General features: G+C 45.6%; 2 protein-coding genes across 4 annotated transcripts; both read right to left on the bottom strand.

The window, feature by feature from the left end:
* LOC8062967 (protein UPSTREAM OF FLC) lies at window positions 2,802-7,772 on the bottom strand. Of its 3 annotated transcripts, none has more exons than XR_002450195.1 (7): window positions 6,935-7,771; window positions 6,514-6,732; window positions 6,326-6,395; window positions 6,060-6,175; window positions 4,983-5,925; window positions 3,321-3,677; window positions 2,802-3,195 (listed from the first exon to the last, which is right to left on the bottom strand). XR_002450195.1 is itself a non-coding variant. In XM_002464013.2 (7 exons), exons 2-7 carry the CDS (start codon window positions 6,671-6,673, stop codon window positions 3,111-3,113), a joined length of 1,671 nt encoding a protein of 556 aa, XP_002464058.2. In that variant the 5' UTR covers window positions 6,674-6,732; window positions 6,935-7,772; the 3' UTR covers window positions 2,802-3,110. The 3 variants fall into 3 exon arrangements, 2 of the variants coding, with proteins under 2 accessions (XP_002464058.2, XP_021309793.1); XM_002464013.2 differs by having other exon boundaries at window positions 3,381-3,677; window positions 6,935-7,772; XM_021454118.1 differs by having other exon boundaries at window positions 3,386-3,677; window positions 6,935-7,772.
* LOC8062966 (hydroxyproline O-galactosyltransferase GALT5) lies at window positions 15,457-20,116 on the bottom strand. The gene is made up of 7 exons (XM_021463033.1): window positions 19,447-20,116; window positions 17,791-18,023; window positions 17,391-17,675; window positions 17,184-17,312; window positions 16,897-17,070; window positions 16,297-16,404; window positions 15,457-15,997 (listed from the first exon to the last, which is right to left on the bottom strand). Exons 1-7 carry the CDS (start codon window positions 20,114-20,116, stop codon window positions 15,782-15,784), a joined length of 1,815 nt encoding a protein of 604 aa, XP_021318708.1. The 3' UTR covers window positions 15,457-15,781.

Here is a 22,240-nt window from a genome sequence, read left to right as displayed (position 1 = left end):
TGAGAGATGACCGTGATTTTCCTTCTTGATAGTCGGCTATCTATCCTAAATCCTAAATCCAGTCAATCACTTCTCTACTCATTTTAGACTGGCAAAAGCAAAACCCTATATTTACACTTTTGTCTTGAACACTTACTCCTTGTCCATCACATGATCTCTACCTCATGCTTCATTTCTTTGAAATTATGTGTCCACCACTCTATGTCACATTGCTCCTTCATCATATGTGTTGCTATGTCCAGCTCAAATTATTTAACACAATAGCATTATCAACTTATTGTTATTAATTACCAAAACCAAACTTAGACTTTCACTGCCTCCTCCCGAACAAATATGGGCCTATTCCGACCAAATACAAAATTCCACAAATACAAGTGAAAAAACACCTAGCCCATTTATATTTCGTTTCCGCAAACTTCCGTCTCATGACCTATTCCGTTTCCATTTTTTTCAAATATAGAAACAGGTGGGTCAAATATAGAAAAAAGGTGGGTCAAGGTGGGGAAAAATGATTTGTTGGAAATTTGATAGATTTTTCTAGGTATTTTTCCATCTTTCTAGATGTTAACTCATTTTTTATGGTTCTATAGATATTTATATCTAAGTTTTTTCTTGACTTTTTAGAAACTCGAAGATCTGTTTTTGCTTTTAAAACCTTAGCATGTTTTTGAAATAAAACATTTAAAATAACTTGAAAAAAATTCTAGAACGCGTAGGGAGTTATGATAGTTTTGAAGTTTGAGTAGACAAAAAGAAATCTGGACTTAAATAGTAGCTCGGAGAAAATCGCACACTTCGCCAAATCACCTTTTGATGGGCCGTGGTCACTCGATGGTGGGAAGGCTGAGCCCACAGTATTCTGCCTGATTTTCTGATTGTGGGCTAGTTATGGGCTTATGGCGGCGTTGGCTGTTGACCTGCCCCGGCCCAGGAAGACATGCAGTTGGCACCGACTGTTCAAATCCCTTGTCGGACTCCCAACCCCCACTCGAATTCGACTTGAAGAATTTTATTCGCCTCGCACTCTCCATATAAACATGATCAGCACCCAGCATTCAGTCGCCCCGCGATAGCTTCCTTTCTCCCAAACCACAATCTCCTCGATCCCTCCGATCCCACACACCAGCACGCAACACTACTCGTTCCGACTCGATCGATCCGATCCCGGCCCCCCATGGCGCAAGAACCAGCTTCCCGCCGCGGCGACGACACGCACATGAAGCTGCTGTGCAGCCACGGCGGCCGCTTCCAGCCCTGCGGGCCCGACGGCGAGCCCCGGTACGTCGGCGGGGAGACGCGCGTCCTCGTCGTTCCGCGCGCCGTGTCCTTCCGCGACCTGGCGGCGCGGCTGGCGGAGATGGCGGCCGGCGGCGGCAAGGCGGCGGAGGTGCGCGCGATCAGCATCAGGCACCGCCTCGCGGACGACGAGGGCCTCGAGGACGTCCTCGTGACGGTCACCTGCGACGAGGAGGTCGCGCACATGCGCGACGAGTACGACCGCCTGCGCGCCACGCGGCCGGCCGCGAGGTTCCGTCTCTTCGTCACCACCACCTCCGCCGGTCCAAAGAGAGCGACGACGACGGCCGGGCTCCCACCCCTGGCGCCGCAGTCGTCGATGCGGCGCGTGCAGAGCGAGCAGGCGGTTGCCGCTCGAGCGCAGCAAAAGCACCGGCCGACGCGGCGCGTCCACAGCGCGCTGGAGCTCGCGGGAGGAGTCCACATGCAGCCGTCGTTCCACCAGCACCACCATCGCCACCGGCGCTGCTGCTGCTGCTCCTGCCAGCGCCGTGACCGGTACACGCCCGCGCCACCGCCTGCGCGTCCGACGTACGCACTGCCCTACATGTCCAAGAAGTGGGTAGCCGCTCCTCCTTCGCTGTCTGCGGCGGAGGCGGCAGGGCGGGTGGCGGCGGTTTCCACCGATGCAGCAGCCGCGAGGGAGATCAAGTCGACGAGCAGAGACGTCGAGACGGCCGTGCAGAACAGAAGAGCAATCTGGGAGTTGGAGTGATGCGTGTCAGAGTTAGGGCTTTAGATCTTTCTTTGGTGATCTTGTTGAGTTGTAATCACCGTTGCCTACATGCTGTACAAGCTGTAAAAATCTTTAATCGTCGTGATGTTTGGAACACCCTCTGTTTCTTCGTCCAAGATTTAGTTGGGACGATTGGCTGTTTATTGTTTTTGGCAGCCACGGCGAAACATTATTGTGGATCGTTTTCTCTCCCTATTTCCCCACTGCAACAGATGTAAACAGTAAAGATTAATGATCCCGTGCCTCTTGTTGATTACTGTTTGTCACAAGTACATCAAATTTCTTTCAAGAAATAGATTCGCATTAGTTCCTCGTTGATAGTGTTCGCGCGAGTTCATTAATCAACCAGATTGAACTAATAATTAGGTTTCGTCACGCTTAATCAATTGAAGGGGAAGCTGAATTGAAGAGGGAGAAGCTAGACAACAATTTGCAGGGTTTCAGGCTTGTTTACTGCATACTACACAGATTCTAAGCGAAGCTACCGTTTTGACTTTTGACTGATGCTGAATAAATCAGGCAATGCGATCTCATTCCTATAGCATCTTTTTTAAAAAAAAAAAACAATTCACATCGCATCTTCTGTGCGACTCAAAAGCATCAAGCTTGAGTTTCCAGCCGGAAACAAGCCATGGCCCGCGGGCTCGCGCGTGTCAGCTGCATGAATCCAAACAGGCCCGGGCCCTCGAAGTCCAGGCCTCTCTCAACTGCGAAGCCCCATGGACCTATGGGCTGAAAACATGGCCCAGCGTAAAAACAGCTACTCTCAGGAGCAAACGGTCTTGATTAATAATTGTCATTCCACCACACTTCTATCATCTATTCACTGACCAATACAAGAAAATTTCATGAAACCACAGCAGAAAAAATACATAAACGATACATTTTTTTTTTGCGAAACGCATAAATGATACATTATAATAATAGGCACTTATACATGATAAGAGGGCCTAAAATTTCTAAGGAAGAAAGTAAAAACCCGGGAAGAAAAATGGGCCATATAGCTGAGAATGCATGTTTCAAGCAATGTAAACCCAAACTAATTTGCCAAAGCAGCAGCCGGATCCCTGCAGCATTGTCACTCCTCCGAGCGTTCAGAGCCTTCGTCACTGTCATTGCAAGGGACGGTGTAGTGGATCACGACGCGGGCTCCGGACGACAGCCTGCACGAAGCGTTCAAAGCACAGCCCTCAATACCAGAAAGGATCGGATCACACGCCCGGATGATTCCACTGCGTCAAGACGACGACGGGGCCAAACAAGAAAAAAGCATCGATCGAGTGCATACCGAGCACTGACAAAGAGTTCACAGTAGGTTCAGGTAAGAAAGGCCACGGGCGGCACTTAACTTTCCTCGATCTTGACGAGCTTCTCCTCCTTCCTGAACGAGTCCGCTCTCGTGGTCGCCGATGTGACCGAGGCGTCAGCGAACCTCTTGCTCCCGTTCCCAGAGGCCACTTCGTCGCAGTCCTGCCGGGCCGAGGAGCTCCGCCGGCAGTCCGAGACCGGAGACTTGAACGAGGAGTCGCCCTTCGGGTGCAGGAAGGATGACAGGATTGGCGTCCGGGGGAGGCACCTCGTGCGCGATGATGCGTTGTCGGTTTTATCCTCTTCACGTCTTGTGCAATCGAGAGCGTCGCCAGCCCTGCAGATCAGTTCAAGTGTGAGAGCATGTTCCACCATGAAACGAAATAAAATACACATGCCAAGCACAATCATAGGCCATCAAAATGCTACTGCATTCATATGTAAAGTGCTCCAATGGCGTTTGTTAAATTATATAAGTCAAGGTTCTGTCAGGTAAAATTTGGGTTTTTTTGACAGACTGAAGAAACCATGATCTAGTAGTAATGCAGATGAATGGAATGGAACCCACGGTCAGTTTCTTTTAAAAATGGTCCCGCCAATAGAATGACAGCTTGGAAAGATACAATACAACTGACTGTTCATGAGGATGAACCAACAGGGTCACTTCTGTATTTCAGTAGAGCAACAGGAGAATCTTGCCTGGCAGCCAGCAACGTGGTCCTATACATCTGACAAGCGGCTCGTGTTGGGAGAATAAGGGGATCACCAGCATTTCAGAAGTGGATTGGTGACAGCAACAAAGTGACGGAAAGAAAATTCATCCCTCCGATCTGTATTTTCAGTGACATCTTTACTATACTAAGCCAGTTCGCCATAACTAGTCATGGCCCCTGCCTAAGGATAGTATAAACATTCAGATAGATTCCAGGAAGGTAAAATAAGAAATGGATAAAACAGAGAGATTGTAGTGTTTTGTCATGTTGTTCCATGCCTTATTTACAACTCTCTGATTACCGATTTGGGATCCAGCAGACCTCAAGTTCTCTCCCGGCAGGTAGATTCCCGTACTTTGCTATTTTGTTTGATAGATACATGCCAGCTACATGCTAGCATTATATGACAACCGTACAGTGTTTCTGGTATCAACCTGTTAGTGCTGCTAGGCAACTGCAAAAGCAATGGTCCTAGCGTTCATAAATATTCTCCAGTACATGGCTCTTCTCCAACTCTTAACTCTCTGATCCCAGCCTAAACCAACCCAATAACGGTTTGCGTCCCTACCAACAATTAGTGCAAAATTTTGGACTCAATGCCCATATATCATTGGCTCTACTCTTAATGAGAAATTCATTTTGGAAAAGGAAACATAACTAACAAAAATCAAATTGATAAGCTAAAAGCACGGGGACAAGCAAACTCTGCAATACATAATGGTATGCAGTCATGGATTAGAAGGTCTCGACAGTTGAGTTGCTCTAGCTAAATATTTTTGTTCAAAATCTACAGCCAGTAAGTACTGTCATAGAATTATGTATGGTTTGGACAGTTAGCCTAGACATATTTGTGTGTACCCAGAAATAATATCCAAATATTAAGTTATTTATGCATAATGTTAAGATCACAGTGAAGCACTGAAGCTTACCTTTCTGCATTGTAGGAAGAAGACCGTTTAAGCGCTGAATACCTCTCAGCTGGAACATCTCTTTGCATCTTAGTCTCAATAAGGCTCCCACTGAAGTATTCCTTTTCTTCCAACCTCATTCCCATTAACCTGGGATTTTCTGACAGGTAATCAAGCTCACCCATCATCATGGTGCGGGAAATTAACGGCGAGGGGAACTTCAGGTTTGGGAACCTTGGCTTGTATGTCTGAACGATTCCGGCATTTTCACGATCTTTCACCGAAAGTGAGCCACAAGTGATGAGCTGCATCAGTACATTTGTCGGCTTTAGCTTCGGGCAGGTGGGCACAACAATATCCTCCTCTTCAAGAATCCTAAAGCTGTTCGTCAAATTATCCGCTCGTATCAACGACTCCAAACTCTCAGACTTGGCACGGGTCGATGGTATGCTCAATGGAGTAATACATTGGTGCAGGAGTTCCCTGGAGATCCCTTGGAGATCTGCTGACCGGCGAGGATGGCTTTGCCGGTACTCTGTAATTTCACGAACAACAGCATCATGATCTGTGCTCAGGCTCTTCTTGCGTATCTCGGGTGCTCTGCGACCCGATCTTCTGCCGAGATCATCAGTCTGAGTTGCAGCATCCATGCAACCGGTGGGCTTGTAAACTCTGAACTCCACTGGGCTCGCAGACCCGCTGGCTGGCAGTTGAGTCCTCTCATTCCTCTGGGGCTCCTCAGACTGCTGTGACATGGTCTCCAAGGAGCGATCCCTGCACGGAGAGGGGGTGTCATCCTCATCTTGTGAAGGCACAGACGGTGACCGTCGGGGCCTGGCTTCTCTAACTATCACGCTAGGAGGAGAGGATGGGTAGGAATGATCTCTTGGCAATGGCTGCCGTGCACCCTCTTTCGGTCTGCTCTGTTGCTTCTGGTTGCCGTTACTGACAGGATAAAATGGACCTGAACAACCAGAAAATACTAATCAGCGAGCAACCAACAGTGTCAAGAATTGAGTTGAGGCATCGAACACTGAATTGTCTAGTCCAAGTTCAGGGGGGAAAAAAGAATTCAGGAAAATAGAAGTATATGCTCACCTGAAGGGGATTGGTCCACGAGCTCGGAGCCCTTGAGCACGTACTCACCGTCGGTTGCCGGGAGGACGAGGTCATCCTCCGAAAGGTCGTGCCACACGAACCCGTTCTTGTAGCTCCTGAAAACCATCGACTGACCGATCAATCAACAAGGAAACACCCATAGTTCTCAAAAAAAAAAAAAACAACGAAACACCCAAAAAAATCGCCAAGAAAAACAGCTCAAGAAAACGTCACGGAAAACGAGCAGTGGATCAGTGATGCAGTACCTCTTGCAGGACCACGAGTACATCGCGGCCATGCCCTTGCCGCGCACCATGTTGAGGTGATTAATCACATCTGAAACCCGCCGGCCGCCGCCGCCACCGCAGAAGAAAAAAAAACAAACCATCGTCGGTAAAAAAGCACTGGTAGAGAAACTGGAATTGCGTGCGAGGTGGCGTCCGCGGCAGCTTACCTCTGAGATAGAGCCCCTCCGGCGAGGCGAGCGGCACCTCGACGAAGTGCGGGTGCTCGAGGTGGCGGCTCCGGGTGAGGTAGTACACCACCGGCACCTTCCGCGGCGCCGCCGGCCTCTGTCGCTCGGGGCTCCGCGTCCGCCGCCCTCGGCTCTCCATTCTCGGCGCCCAGCTTCAGTTTCACGCTCCTCCACTCCACCCCTAGTAGGAACAAGAAACTGAAGTCGCGTCGCGTCAGCGGCAGGAGAAGATGGCAGCAAAGAATCCGTAAACCCCGCTTCAGTTACATCACATCACATCAAACGGCGCGGCGGCACAAAATACAAGCCGTACTAGCAACCTCCCAATTTCCCATCGAGTAATTAAATACTAATTAAAGAAAACAAAAACAGAGGCGACTGGAGAGCCAAGTGAGGGTACCTCGAGGAGCTCCAAGTCCCAAGCCTTGAAACCGTGTGTCGAGATTAGCGGGCGGGTGCCTCCGGAACCTGCATTCCCCGGCGCATGTATGAAGGCGGCACCGAGATTGGAACTCGCCGGCAATCAGAATTGGGACGGGAAGGGAGAGGTCGGCCAAGATAGAATCGGCAAGCAGCCAGCAGCCAGCAGCCAGCAGCCAGGCAGGGTATAGGCGCGCACGTCCCGGCAGGGTCCTTTTCGGGCTCACTGGCGCGGGCACATGAGGAGGGGACGGGACGCCGGGGAACTGATCCTGATCCCAAATTTTTGACGCGGGAGCGGGGGGCGATGTGACCACAGGAAGGGCCAAGCGGGTGCGTACAAACAAAAATCCTCGGTTGGAGCTTTCCGGCCGGGGGAGGGAGGGGGGCGTGGGAGGCAGCGCGCGGACACGCAGGTGCTTCCAAGCCTCAAAAGGGTTGGCTGGCTGGTTGGTTTACAGCGAGGCGTGAGGAGGAGGATGCGTGCGTGCTTGGGCTTGGGCGGGAGAAGCACGAGAGGGAGGCAGGGAGCAGCGGGGGCGGGCGGGGGAGGATGTGTGATATGCGCGACGAGACGACGAGCTCAAGAAGGCAATGACGGCTTTGAATCGGGGCAGGGCGTAATGGCGAGCACGGGGCCTGCAAAACGGGAGCTTTTTCGGGCGAGCTGGAGCAGGGAAGGGAATGACTTTTTTTCTTTTCCCCGTGGGCCGAGGACGGAGTCGCCGTCGACCTCTCGACTGCGAGTCTGCGGCCGCGGCAGCACGCGTCAGGTTAATGGCGGGGAAAGGGAAAGGGAAAGGGCAAGGGTGTGGGGCGGGGCAGGCAGGGGCTCGAGGTCAAACGGCAGTAGTATGTATGGCGCTGGCGGGCGCAGCGCAGGGCGGGCGGGCGGGCAGGGGAATAAAGCAGCGGGTACTGGGACTGGCACTGGGTGGGATGTTGGGAGTGACGACTGCCGAAGCAGGCGGCGAGAAGAGAACAGTGGAGTGGAGGTGGAGTGGACGGCGGTGGCGCCGGGCGGTTTTGGCGGGCGAGACAGGTGACTGTACGAGGCGGAGCTGGTGGCATTGATTGCGCTTGCGCCCGTCGGGGCGGGGCGGGCGGGGCGGGGCGGGGGGGCGGCCTCCTTGCCAATGCCTGCCGTTGCCTAGGCCGCGGAGCGTGGAGATCGGAGACGGCTCGGCAATGATTAGCGGGCATCGAGGACGGGGGCTCGACCATGGATGGCATTGGCAATTTGCAAACACCGGGTTCATGGACCACCCGCACTCTTGGGCCTTGTTTAGTTCTCAAAAAATTTTACAAAATTTTTTAATTCTCCGTCACATCAAATCTTTAGACGCATGCATAAAGTATTAAATATAGACGAAAATAAAAACTAATTACACAGTTTGGTCAAAATTGACGAGACGAATCTTTTGAGTCTAGTTAGTACATGATTGGATAATATTTGTTAAATACAAACGAAAGTGGTACTATTCCTATTTTGCAAAAAATTTTGGAACTAAACAAGGCCTTGGTTGGCCCCTCGGGATTTTTGCCGTGTCGAGAAGTGGATTGGTTACGGTTGCCGTCCGGTGTCCGCCGTCTCGAGCGGCCGGGGCCGGGCAGTTTCACGTCTCCGTGAAGGTGCAGGCGACCAGCACGGGACGCACGGAACAGGAGACCCCAAAGTCCCAACTCCCAAGGGCCAAACGATTCTGACAGACTGCTGGAAGGAAAGCTTACGCCTTGTTTAGTTCTCCAAAAATTTTGCAAAATTTTTCAGATTCTCCGTCACATCGAATCTTTAGACATATGCATGGAGTATTAAATATAGATAAAAATAAAAAGTAATTGCACAGTTTAGTCGGAATTGACGAGACGAATCTTTTGAGCCTAGTTAATCCATGATTGAACAATATTTGTCAAATACAAACGAAATTACTACAGTGCTCATTTTACCAAAAATTTTGGAACTAAACAAAGCTATCCCCATCATCGGACCAAGGTTGTGCCGGGAGCGGGATAGGAATGTCCCGGTGTTTGGTTAGATATAGTAGTACCGCTGTGCTTCAAAGTTTCAACTTCTAAGTTAATTTTTAAAATTTTAGTCGAATTTTTTTAAAAAATACTAAGATTTATAGTATCAAATTAATAACATTAGATTTATTATAAAGTATATTTTCATAAGATACTTATTTTATGGTATAGATATTGATGTTTTTTCTATAAAGTTAGTAAAATTTAAAAAAAAAAGTTTAACTAACACATATTCTAGAAGTTAAAGCTTCCCAGGAGAGAAAGAGAGAATGAAGGATAAAACATTCCTAGTGGAGAGAGGGGGACTGTCCAAGTCACGCAGGGTCATAGGCGAGCTCCGCCTCTAGACCCACATGTTGTCTTCAAACCAAACAGAAAACTGAGACACTTCCTTCGCCTTCAACCAAACACTAGATGGAGTGAAAGACCTAACTCCACCTTATCTTGCAACCAAATATTTTATAAGATGCCATCCCTTCTCATTCCTTCAAAACTAAAGTATCAACTCGTTTGTGTCTGACGTCATCGGTCTTCATTTGTGTGGCGTCTCTCTTCCCGCTCGAATGCTTCGTTGCACCGGCCACACTCATCCTCCTCCACCCCACCAGCTCGATCTTGATGACGGCACCCACTCACTCCACCCTTTGGCCCAGTGGCTATGTCCACTCGCTTGATCTGCCCCCACTACCTCGGACTGACAACGGAACCGCTTGCTTCGCCCCTTTGGCCTGGCGGCGACGCCTGCCTATTTGCTTTGCCGCACTAGGTGTCTAGGGCCTTGTTTACTTTCAAAAAAATTTGCAAAATAAGAATAGTAACACTTTCGTTTGTATTTGACAAATATTGTCCAATTATGGACTAACTAGGCTCAAAAGATTCATCTCGTCAATTCCGACCAAACGGTGCAATTAGTTTTTATTTTCATCTATATTTAATACTCCATGCATACGTCTAAAGATTCAATGTGACGAGGAATCTGAAAAATTTTGCATTTTTTTTTGAAAAACTAAACAAGGCCTAGGTCAGCTCGATGGTAGCTCCCGCTCACCTTCTCTTCCCCACTAGCTCAGTCCAACGGCGGTGCCTGCTTGCTCCACCTTTTGGCCTAACAGCAGTGCCCTCCTGCTCCTCCTGCTCGATTCATCCCACGAAATTTGTTCCACAACGACTCCAACCTAGCCACTCTGCACTACTATTGTGGCATCCATATAGCCCAGACAATAACACTGTCCTAGGCAAGTCTCCTGCTCCATTGGGAAGAATGTATTGTGATAATAACATGTGAGGTCATGGATAGCACGTGAAGGCCCTCAGTACCGGTTGCTACCGTTGTCACAATAGCATGTGCTCCCTCCGTACGACGTTCTGGACTTTCTTCCTAGTTTTGCAAAGAATGACGCTATAGGCTTAGAAGACTTTAGATGGACTGCACTGCCCCTGCCCTTCTATCTTCCGCCTCGATCCACGCAAGCCAAACATAGCGCCCAAACACGCCTACAGCGCCATACAAAATCACGGCCAAGTAAAAAAATACGTACGCCACAGGAATCGAACCCCCGCCCTCGCCCACGAGCACCTTGACACCAGCCCCGATAACCATTAGAACAAAGAATGTTTTATGTCTGGGTACACCCGCACCTCTATTTAATAAGGGCAAAACCGGAAGATTACCCCCTAATTAATGACTCCTTGGTAAGCACAATCATGTTCTAAGAGCAAGTATTATAGTGGGCTGTAAGCTGGCTAAATGCTGAGGTGGAGGAGAGAAGGAAGAAGCAGGCTGTAACCTTACAGCCAGCTTAGGCACATAATCCAAGAAACTTTGTGAGAGAAACAAATGGGCCATATATTAATAGTGAATAGCTCATTATTGTATGAGTGGGCTGTAAGAAGGCTACAAGAAACCTTACAACCAGCAAGTAGAGTGTATTATTAAACTTGCTCTAAACGTCATGTATTTCTAGTATGGAGAGAGTATACTCATCCCTCTTGGTCCTTCTGCCAAACAGAAAACAAGGACGATTCTACACTCCAAGCAAACAACTAACCGAGACTGTTCTATCCTAGGCCACTAGTAACTGTTGTTAACAGTGTCACATATAGCAAGGATACTCATTTTCCTTGGCCCTTCTACCAACCAGAAAACAAGGCCCTCCAAGCGCTATCCCATAGAACAAGGATAGGGTCATCCCATCCCTTGTATCAAAGCCAAACACACGGCTCCAAGCAAACAAAAGAAATCAAAGCAAGTTCCAAAAAAAAAACAAATCAAAGTCTACCCTCACCGCATCTCAAGTTGACCCTGGCCCTGGGGTGCGCCGTGCTGCCCTGTGCCCTGTCTCCTTCGGCAGTTCAGGCTGCGCCTAGGCCTTGTTTAGTTCACCCTGAAAACCAAAAAGTTTTCAAGATTCCCCGTCACATCGAATCTTGTGGCACATGTATGAAACATTAAATATAGATAAAAATAAAAACTAATTATACAGTTTAGCTGTAAATCACGAGACAAATCTTTTGATTCTAGTTAGTCCATAATTTGATAATATTTATCACAGACAAACAAAAATGCTACAGTATCAAAAAGTTTTCACTTTTCGAAACTAAACAAGGCCCTAGTGTGGTGCCGAGACGGAAGACCCGGATGGTGAAAAGTGCTGGAGTGGTAATCATTGTAGAGCACCGTGTACGAAAAGCTTCCAGCTTTACGATATACGGAGTAACAGTACTCTACAAGTGAAAGGAGGAATGGTAGCCTCCTCGTGCCGAATGTCCTTGGGAGTCACTAATTACTCTACCCATTATGTTAAGGTACTCTAATCACCCAGGCGTAGGATTGTCTGTGCACGGCACTCACTACGGCGGCCCTAGCTACTTGTTATATTTGTACATAGCGCAACTTTTGAGATTGTCTTCTGTATGATCTAACTAAAATGAATAGGTGGCAAATAAGAAAATGATCGATGGAGCAGAGTGGCAAAGGCCCTTTCTTCTTTTGTACTTAGAGAAAAAAACATAGAGAGTAAAGTGTATAGCCACCCCTCAAATTTGTATGGATGTATTTATGCCAGTTGTTGTACTTGTAAATTGTGTTAATTTTGATGCTTAATCTTTGTTCATGTCCCAATAACCATTTAAACAGGTTTGAATAACTTTGTCAGTTTCATCTCTCCTTTCCCAATTATCTCGTGGACATGACTAACTACCCATGCACTTACCACTCGACGTGCCACGCCAACATCGCCTCGTGCACCCACCCCTATCATTGTCACCCTCTCGACATGTAACGCCATTTTGCAATTGTATCCGCCTCGCCTCTGTCACTCTCGATACGCCAATTCAACAAACATGTTGCCGTGTGTGTCGTCTCATCCTCTCCACCCTATCGTTGTTGTCATGGTGGCCCTATGGCTGCTGCTAGCATGTCTTCCTCATGGTTGCTTGGTGGTGTCCACAAAAATGCACATATCGCCATAATACCATGATCCGATTAGAGATTACATTTGGATAAATACTAGAATCCGAACAAAGATTACAAATCATAATAATATCATTTATGAGTACGAGGTCTGAGTGACAAACCCACAACCATACAATGGAAGCCAGAGGTGGAGACAAGGGGGGCGAGCAGGGGCTCATGCCCCTGTGAATGTGAAATTTCCACTGACTTTTTAATATTTAAATAAATTTTGAAAACTTAACACTACTGCCATGCCATATTAAAAAAAAACAACTTCCTGGATCCGTCCTGGGATGGAGCAGCAGAAAATAACCTAAAGTCACCTCCAATGGTGACTTTATGAACTAGTTGTAACCATATTATTTTAATTTTTATTAGAAGACAGAGAGGATTATCTCTTGATCAACAGTTAGTCATATGCTCACATTCTAAGACCATGTGAGATTGTTACGTGGAATTATTCATGTAAAGAACTGTATGCTAAAATTTAATTTTATTCAAACAAAATTAGAGCTAGTAACCATTATCTCGTACTGTTAAGATGCCCGGACGGGGGATTTTAATTTTGCGAGCCGCTTTCCTTTACCATCGCTGAGACGCTGACCTAGATTCCATCGTTGGAGCAGGAAATCTTCAAAACAGGGTGCTGGCCGCTGTGGCTGTGGCCTGGCGGAGCCGGAGTATCTGAGAATATGGGGGTCCATGGGCTAGCCCTGCTAGCCAATAAATCAAGGGTGGCTGTGGCCCTTTGCCTAGTCCACCAAAAAGTCAAAACAATAGCCATAGGAAACTGCTCCATTTCGACAGGTGTCTAATGCTACTACAAATAGCAGCGCAGGAGAGAGGTTGTGTTAAAATAATGGGTGAAGTAGGAGAGAGGTTGTCATTATTTTAACGGATGAAGTAATTGGCATCGCAGCGCAGGAGAGAGGTTGTGTTAAAATACGACCCATACTACGTGAGAGATTAATGTAGATTGGTGGATCATTTGCCTTCATAAATCAATTCTTTCGGAGACAAATGTTTAGACTACAAATGATTTTTTTTATAGACAGAGAAAGTAATAAAATAACATTTATGATATCAAATATAGAGTAAATATTACAGAGTATTAGATTCTTTATTAATTATATTTTCATAATATACATATATTTAATGTCATAAAGTTTTATATTTTTATAGTTTTAGTCAAAGAATGACTTATAATCTGAAATGAAGAAGATTACTTAGTATTAAATCCGTTTCAAATCATAATTTATTTGACTTTTTTTATTCTAAATGTGACCACTCGTCTTATTAAAAGATTTACTTATTTTGTTGTGGCTTGCTTTATTAAGAAAAATTATTCAAGAGTGACTTAAATTTGACTATGTTTGCACAAATATTTTGAACAAGATAATTGGTCAAATTTAGGGTAAAAAGTCAAATAAATTATAATTTAGAAGAGAGAGTAGAAAACAAGAGCAAACAAATAAAATGAGAGGGTAAAAACAACGAGGGAGATACTTGTCTACTGCTGTTAACGTTGGTACTGCTCGATTGTGGGAGCAGACAATCGTACTTGAATCGATCGGGTAAAGCAGCCGAGACGTAAAGGCAAACATAGTACCAACGTCCGATGTCGCTTCCATGTTTAAGGCCTTGCTGAGTTCACCGAAATTTTTGGTTTTGGCTACTATAATATTTTCATTTGTATTGGACAAAGTTTATTCGGTCATGAACTAACTAGGCTCAAAAAACTCGTCTCGTAAATTACAAACAAATAATATAATTAGATTTTATTTTTATCTATATTTAATAATTCATGCATACGTCTAAAGATTTGATGTGACAAAGAATAAAAAATTTTAGAAACTGAACAAAGCCTAAAGAAAGAAGCAACAGTGGTTAGTTCCAGACTTCCGGTACAAGAACAACCAGTGCTCTTGGCTACATTTCTTGCAAAGCACTGCCACTAATTAAAGCCTTAGAGAGTTATAGAGATCATAAATATCCGGATCTGAGCACCTCATACATAAATAAATACAAACAGATCTTTTCCTGTTTAAATGTTCAAAAAAACTGAATAAAATCGGTTACTGTCTTAAAAATAACAGCTTGGCCTTCCTAGTCAACTAGGCTGCTAGCAACTGAACAAATAAAAGATACAAATATTCCACGTATTTTATATAAATCGAGTCAAACTTATAGCACGAAAACCTAAAACGATACTTTTTTTTTGGGACGAAGGGAGTATGGCCTTGTTTACTTCCAAAATTTTTTGCAAAATAGGAATAGTAGCACTTTCGTTTGTATTTGACAAATATTGTCCAATTATGGACTAACTAGGCTCAAAAGATTCGTCTCGTCAATTTCGACTAAACTGTGCAATTAATTTTTATTTTTATCTATATTTAATACTCCATGCATACATCTAAAGATTCGATGCGATGAGGAATCTGAAAATTTTTGTAAAACTTTTGGAGAACTAAACAAGGCCATATATGCTATTTGTAAAACCGTTGAGATTATTTTAGACAACATGCCACTGATCTGACATGGATAAATTGCAGATGCACGCCTCTCAATAAAGCGTCCACGAGGCAGCAACCAGACTCAGCAAAGAGCCTAGTTACTTGAGAACGAGAAGGTTAATCACGAGTCTAATCCAAGTCACCCAAGGATTAGCTACTGAGCCCGTACCTGAGGAGGAGGGCACGGCCGACGGGTTACGACTTACGACTGCCAGGAACACAGACAGGGACACAGGACGTCGAGCTAACCATGAGTGAGTCCAGGAGCGCATGTTAGTAGGGTCGGCACGGCCGGACCGACCAGGCTAGCAGTAGGCCTGTAGCCTGTAACCGTGCTCTCCTTTTGTCACGGCGTGTCGCTGACAAAAAGACCGATCGTCCGATTGCACGTCTGCACTCCCTTTGTCTAACAGTGATGGCCTGATCTTGCAGACATTCCGATCTGGACTTGAGCATGAGCCCCATGCCGCGAACTGTTCGCCTGGGCATTCTTCTGGACCAGCACCAACGGGAATACACTAGTACAATATGTATATTTATGCATTTATGCACCACAAGAGAGACTACTATACTATGGTACCGTTGATTACGTTTACAGATATGATATGTAAACTCCTTAAAAAAATATGATGTGTAAACTCAAACTACCCATCCTTCCAGTTTGAGACGTATTTTGTGTCCATGGCTGCTTCCGATCAGTGGAAACACGAACATCCGTATGACTGTATATGTACCCTCCAATGTACAGGCGTATCTGTGGTTTGTTACCTTATTAGCCCATTCCCATCCCAGCTGAAGTGAACCCCCGGGGGCAGAGCCCTAGAGGTATGGACGGTCACCTTGCGTTGCAGCACCATGTGTTGCCTCGCCGTAGCTTCTCCCAGAGGCACACCATCTGCGCCGGCGACTGGTAGTGCGCGGTGAGGTAGCCATTGACGCAGCCGGACTGGCAGAAACCGGCGCTGTGGACGTACGCCACGGCGTTCCCCGTCCGCGAGAGGTTGAATTGCCCCACCCACATCCCCATGCTCACATCCTCCATCTTGAACAGCTGAGGAAACGCAATCATTTGTTGTTGTTTATTCCCTTGAAGACTCAATACGTAATCATTTGTTAAGCACCCGTGTGCACACAGCCACTTTTGACTTTTGGTAAATCTTTTCAGGGTCAGGCATGATTGGGGTGGGTTCATGTGTATTCTGTTTTCAACAAGAGTGGTATCATCCACGGGAACCGAAGTTAAAGCAGGTGGTTCTTGAGTGCTAGTGTGGATCCCATTTGGATTGCAGGTTGCATGCAGCTAATATATCATCTGCTATCTGATACGAAAGGAGTGGAGAGAGATCTTACATTTAGTCTGCCATTCTTCATTTCGGTTGCGACGAAGTTTGCAATGTCAGAAGAAACGACATAGCCTGCACCATCAGCATAAGGCGGGTACTCTTCTCTGGGCCACTCCTGGAATTTGAAACAACGTTACAAAAGAGTTCAATTGATACACCTCAATCATGCGTGCTGCAGTGAGAGACAATTAGCCTACATGATTACAGGAGACAATAATGTATTCACGTGGACATCTTGTGATGCTCATGAAGTGACAGCCAGTTACATGCCTAACAAATATCTTTCAAACCATTTGTTCAGTCAAACTCGCTACTGTAGCACTTAAGGATGCCGCACCCATAGGGTAGTGACAAGGTGTAAATGTAAATGGCAGGTCTTCAACTTTAGCAATTGGAAAATACGACAGTTCAATTAATTCACGACATTGAAGTTTCATGCAACTATCCTATACTAGTTACAAACCAAATAGTTTGATTTGTCATTCTGACATCTTTGCTGTGTTTATACCATGATGAATTTTCACTACTTTTCATATCTAAGGCCATATAACTAGAGTAATAATCAATCTGTGTATTTTAAAATTGATCCATAGAGATGATGTTCTACCTCATATGAGACGGCCCATTTTCCCTCCCGCAGTGGCCTGTGGTAGTAGTTCATGTTCCCCAAATAAAAGCTTTTGCCATCTGGAATTTTCTTAACTTCAGCCATTACCGAATCAAGTCCAACAAAGGTATCATCATCACACTTCATGACATACTTCGCCGGAACAACATGAGCCTTCAAAGTTCAAACAACAACATGAAAAAATGGGAGAGCATGTGCATACAAACTGTCAGAAAATGCACTTGAAATACTCCTATAATGTGTTTATCTACCCTTGTGCTACATACCACATAGTCACAAATGGCAACAGTCTTCAGAACAACCAGATCATAGCTATCCGCAAAAGGGACAATGACAATGTCCCTGAAGAAATCTGCTTCTTTTATCAAATCTTCATTCACTTCCTTTCTGCCGTTCTGCCCTAAAACATGTTTCAGTTATTTATATTCCTATCAAGACAAAACGGAGGAAGACAACCTTTTTCGAGATATTACCAATGCAACAAAAAAACGTGCCACTATGCTTGATGAATTTCGCATCAAAGACATCCAAGATCTCCTCACGGCCATACGCTCAGTGAAATGGCTCCCTGCTGAAAGAACACCTATGAACAGCTCAATATTCTCTTTCCCAAGAGGAGGGGTTTTTAGTTCTGTTAGCAACTCCAGATTTCTCTGTGCAATGCTTGGATGAGCCGTCGGTAAAGAACCAGCTACTATTGATTTGATATCAATATTACCATTCACAGAAAAGATTTTGGCATCCTCAAGAACAAAGCCCTTGAAATAAAAAAAAATGCACCGATAGATTAGAACATTTTGCCAATTAAGAAACAAGAACAGGGCACGCATAAACTAAATCAAGTAAATGGTTTAGAAAGGAAGCTCAGCTTACAACACGATAAGGAAAAGATGCGACATGCTTCCCATCAACATGAAAATGGTAGCCTTCTAAACCAGTACTTAGTGTTAGAACAAACAATTCTTCCTCCAAGAATGGATATGGCCAATGTATCCAATTTCTGTTATTCTTTCCAGCAACACGGTTCTGCAACTGCAATCTCTTCAACTCCTCTGATGCACCACCAATGTTTCCAGACCATTCCTCACATGTCACTAATCCATCAACTGCACCACGGGTTAGCAATATAAGAGACTTGACATCAATAATCTGCCAAACTTTTTTCATGATGTCAACAGTTCTCATTACAAACAATTTATGTAGAATGCCATAATGTTGTCAGGCAGGCATCCTCTACGAATCAGGTATACATTTTAACTATGGAGATGTTGGGAAACATTTTATAGAACCTAATAAGGATTGTGTCCACCATCTCTATGGTCTATTATATCTACACGGGTGCATCATCATAAACATTTCGTACAATGTATATAGATTATGTTATGTAAGACCGAAGAGACAGAAATCCTCCTTTTTTTTAAAAAAAAGGAAAACAAAAAAGATATAGTATCCACAGCTATTCTGTGTTGTTTATGATTGCACAACTGAGCGCTCAGGGTACAAATGCTTGATGGCAGGTTCAGTTATACTAGGTTTCATCTGTTGCTGAGCTAGGAGCCTAGGAATAGCAACAACTAACAGACACTACATCAGAAAATCATAACATGTGCACTACGAGTACAGCTAACAGATATGCTACAACAGAAAATGATAAGACGAATACTGTCATGTTAAAGGAAAAGAAACAATCCATGAATTGCTTCTACCAAATGTGCCAACAGCCCTAGTAAAAATGGTGGCAGAGGATGAGAGGGCTCCATTATGTATAAGCTCTTCGCATGGCATTGCTACTCTCGACAAGGAGGCATGTCTCCTTTTATAGAAGCATCAACTTAACGAAGGAAACTTATTGTTGGGAAAGGACCAGAACGGGTTGTGCAGCAACATGTTCTTGGGCTCATTCAGTTTGTCAAAGATCAACTAAATTGTCTTGCTGCCCTCCTCAAAAGAACAATCACTACAGTATTCCTTGAATGACATTTTCGTATCTACACTTCGTTAGGAGTTTCCCATTGTTAGAATGATATACCATTCCATCAATAAAAGTAGCTGACCCTGTGGCTATCAGTATCTTATGTAGAGCAACACAGCCAGTTGCAGCAATTTTCTATTTGAATAGTTCCCTAGGATCCACTGGTTCAGTCAGATTGCAAATCAATAACCCCATATGTCAAAAGCTACAATGCTAATTAATGGAACATCCCAAAAGAGCCGAGAGGTGGAGACTTCTGTGCACCAACCGTACGATCAAAACTACAATCATAGTAACACCTACCCTGAAGGCGCGAACCACAGCTCTCTTAATGCAAACTACTAACATCCTAATTTACCCTGTTGAGTACCATCACGTTTTTCCCCCCTACTATATAAACTGGTTCCTTATGGGATTGGGCTACCATTTGATGACTAATCCTCCAGTTTATTTAACAGTATCACTATCACCGTGCAATCATGAAGGAGATATTGACGGTAAAAAGTAGCACTGGTACTGTCACAGCAAGCAAGGAAGAGACAGAGGCACCGACGCACCGGTCTCCTCGTCGTGGCGCGACGGGCGGCCCTCGCACCGGAGCGCGGGTCCCCATTGTCCGCGGAAGCGCGTATTCAGCTCGATCACCGGGCGGCGGCTCCAGTCCCCGCTGAGCCGCGGGTTGAAGTGCAGTATCGTCGGCGCCGCGTCCCCGTCGCCTTCACCGCGCAGCTCCACCGAAAACTGCGCGACGCCAGCCGCGCCTCGACCGCCCCGCGGCGCGCCGACCAGCGTGACGTGTGACCCCAGCGCCAGCCCGCAGGGCAGGTGCAGATACGCGCCCGACCGCGTGATCGAGGCCGGGCACCGCGTCGCGCCGTCGGCACCCGCGGCCGCGGGCGGCGGCGCGGGGGCGGATGACGAGGGGGAGGAAGAGAGGGCGTCGCGGAGGAGGCGCCCGCCGGACCGGAAGGCGCGCGCGGCGGCCTCGTGCAGCGGCGGGGCCGGGGCGGCGGCGTCGAGCGCGCGCACGTCGAGGGTGGAGACGGGCAGCCGACGCTGCTGCTGGTGCCGGGACGGCGAAGCGGCCCGCTGCGCCGTGCCCGTGTCAGAGCTGAGGAGGCGGTCGGCGTAGTGTAGGGAGAAGGTTCCGACCGAAATGAGCGCGGCGAAGGGGAGTAGCAGCAGCACCGGGCGGAGGCCGCCGGCGGTGCGGCGTTGCCGGCGCATGGGCGGCGCCGGCACGTGTTGGATTTTCTGGAGGGTGGTGAGCGGTGACGACAGGAGGGAAACGGTGCGTTCGAGCGCGACTGCGCGGCGGGGTGCGTTCGAGAGCTTTGGAAAATTCGCGAGGTTTAAGGTGCCGGATAGCAGGAGAAGGCGTGTCGTTTTTATATATTTTTTCGCGTGCACGTCCTTTTAAGACCTTGTTGAGTTGATAAAACTTTTAAATTTTAGATACTATAGTATTTTTGTTTGTATTTAATAATTATTGTCTAATTATAGACTAACTAGATTTAAAGGCTCAAAATATTTGTCTCATAAATTACAGTTAAACTGTGTAATTAGTTTTTGTTTTCGTCTATATTTAATATTTTATGCATATGTCGTAAAATCTGATATGATGTGGAATTTTAAATTTTTTTTTAGAAACTAAACAAGGCCTAAGAGTTTGCTAATTTGGGTTGTTTTTGCTCTCGGGTACAGTTTGTTTGCACTCAAAACGTTGCCATTCGCTTGAGATAAAGGATACAGTACCCGGGTACTATACAACTATCAAATTAGTTAAAGGAAATGTACAATTATCAGAATGGTCAGTCATGGAACATGTGTTGTACCATCATCATAAAGACCTAAACCGGCTCTTTAACATTAGAATGACATCGCGTACCAGCTGTTTTAATGAGGGATCAAAGGTAAGGGCAAGCCCTGTTTGGATCGATTTTGGATTCTTAAAAATCCAGTTTTTGTCTGTAGTTTCTAAATCTGAATTCCGAGTAAAAAAATTGATGGGTATTTAAATCCTTAATTTTTAAGAATCTAAATTTATTTATTGGGTCATAAGAAACCGGCAAAACCTGGATATCAACTTCGTGATTTTTAAGAATCTGATAAAAACGGGAGGAATCCAAATAGGGTCATAGTTGTCTTCAGTTTACAAATAATTATAACTACTCCCTCCGTTTTAAATTTGAAGATGTTTTGATTTTTCCAGATTAATATATTTTATTATGCACTTAGATATACACTGTGTATAGATACATAATAAAAAGAATATATTTAGAAAAGTCAATATATTTAGGATGAAGTTAGTAGTAAATATATCGATGTTTTACTACGAGTAAAAATCTTATACATTAATAACTAGCAATAATATCCGTTTGAGTACGTGGTTGATGCACAATTTTTTAAAAGCTAAATTTTAGGTCAATCTAGCTCACTTTTTATAGTCTAATGAGCTAATTTTGTTTTTGTAAGATTAGCTAAACTTTAGACACAACCTTAAACTACATGTTTAGAGCTTTAAGAGTTAAAGTTTAGTGGCTAAACTTTAGACCATGAGATCTAAACAAAGGCAGATAAAATATCAACAGACTTAAATACGATCCCATAAAATGTGTGATCTTATTTTTGAGGACAGGGAGCAGAAAGGGAAAAGTGAGAGAAAGAGATGATTGTTTGGTGAAGCAACCGTCTCATAAAAAAATTTTAAGACAGCCATGAGACAACTATTTTATTGATTATTAAAAAAGAATAATTAATTAATATAAGATATCCTAAAAGGTAACTCATTATATGTGTTGGTTGGACATTAGCACTGTACAAAACCATCTATGAGACAATGTCAACGCACTTGCGCCCTGAGGTATAGTTTCAAATTCTACTCAGAACTCATGTAAAACGCAAATTCGTTAGAATTCGCGGTGGCATGCGTGGCCGATGGCACCCAAGCTAGTCGTTCGTTGCGTCGCTTCCAAACAGAAATCAGCGCAAAGTTCGTCAGGCGGGGCGCCCACGAACGCCACGTGGGCGCAGCGGGGCAGCCAGATGGCTCCGGGCCTAGCCTAGCAGGCGCGTGGTGGCGGCGGTCGATTTGTATCACGCTCCGCCTGACCGCCTAGGACGATCCGCCATCCGGCCGGCATGCTCGTCACACTCGACAATTCAGGCCGAGTCACTCACGTTCACGTATACGACGAGCGTGGACTCACCACGTAGTAACATTTTGTGATGTTTATCCCGCGTGGGTCTTTTTTTTTTTCGGGCTATGGGTATAACTAGATTTTATCGTTTGGTTTGACAAAAGGCTCCATTACTAATGTTAATATAGTGATCGTGCTAACGTTACGATCT

This window comes from Sorghum bicolor, chromosome 1, assembly GCF_000003195.3.
Source record: "Sorghum bicolor cultivar BTx623 chromosome 1, Sorghum_bicolor_NCBIv3, whole genome shotgun sequence".
In the NCBI taxonomy this organism is placed as follows: Eukaryota; Viridiplantae; Streptophyta; class Magnoliopsida; order Poales; family Poaceae; genus Sorghum; species Sorghum bicolor.
Note: the sequence above shows the minus strand (reverse complement) of the source record. Positions and strands in the feature narration are given on the sequence as shown.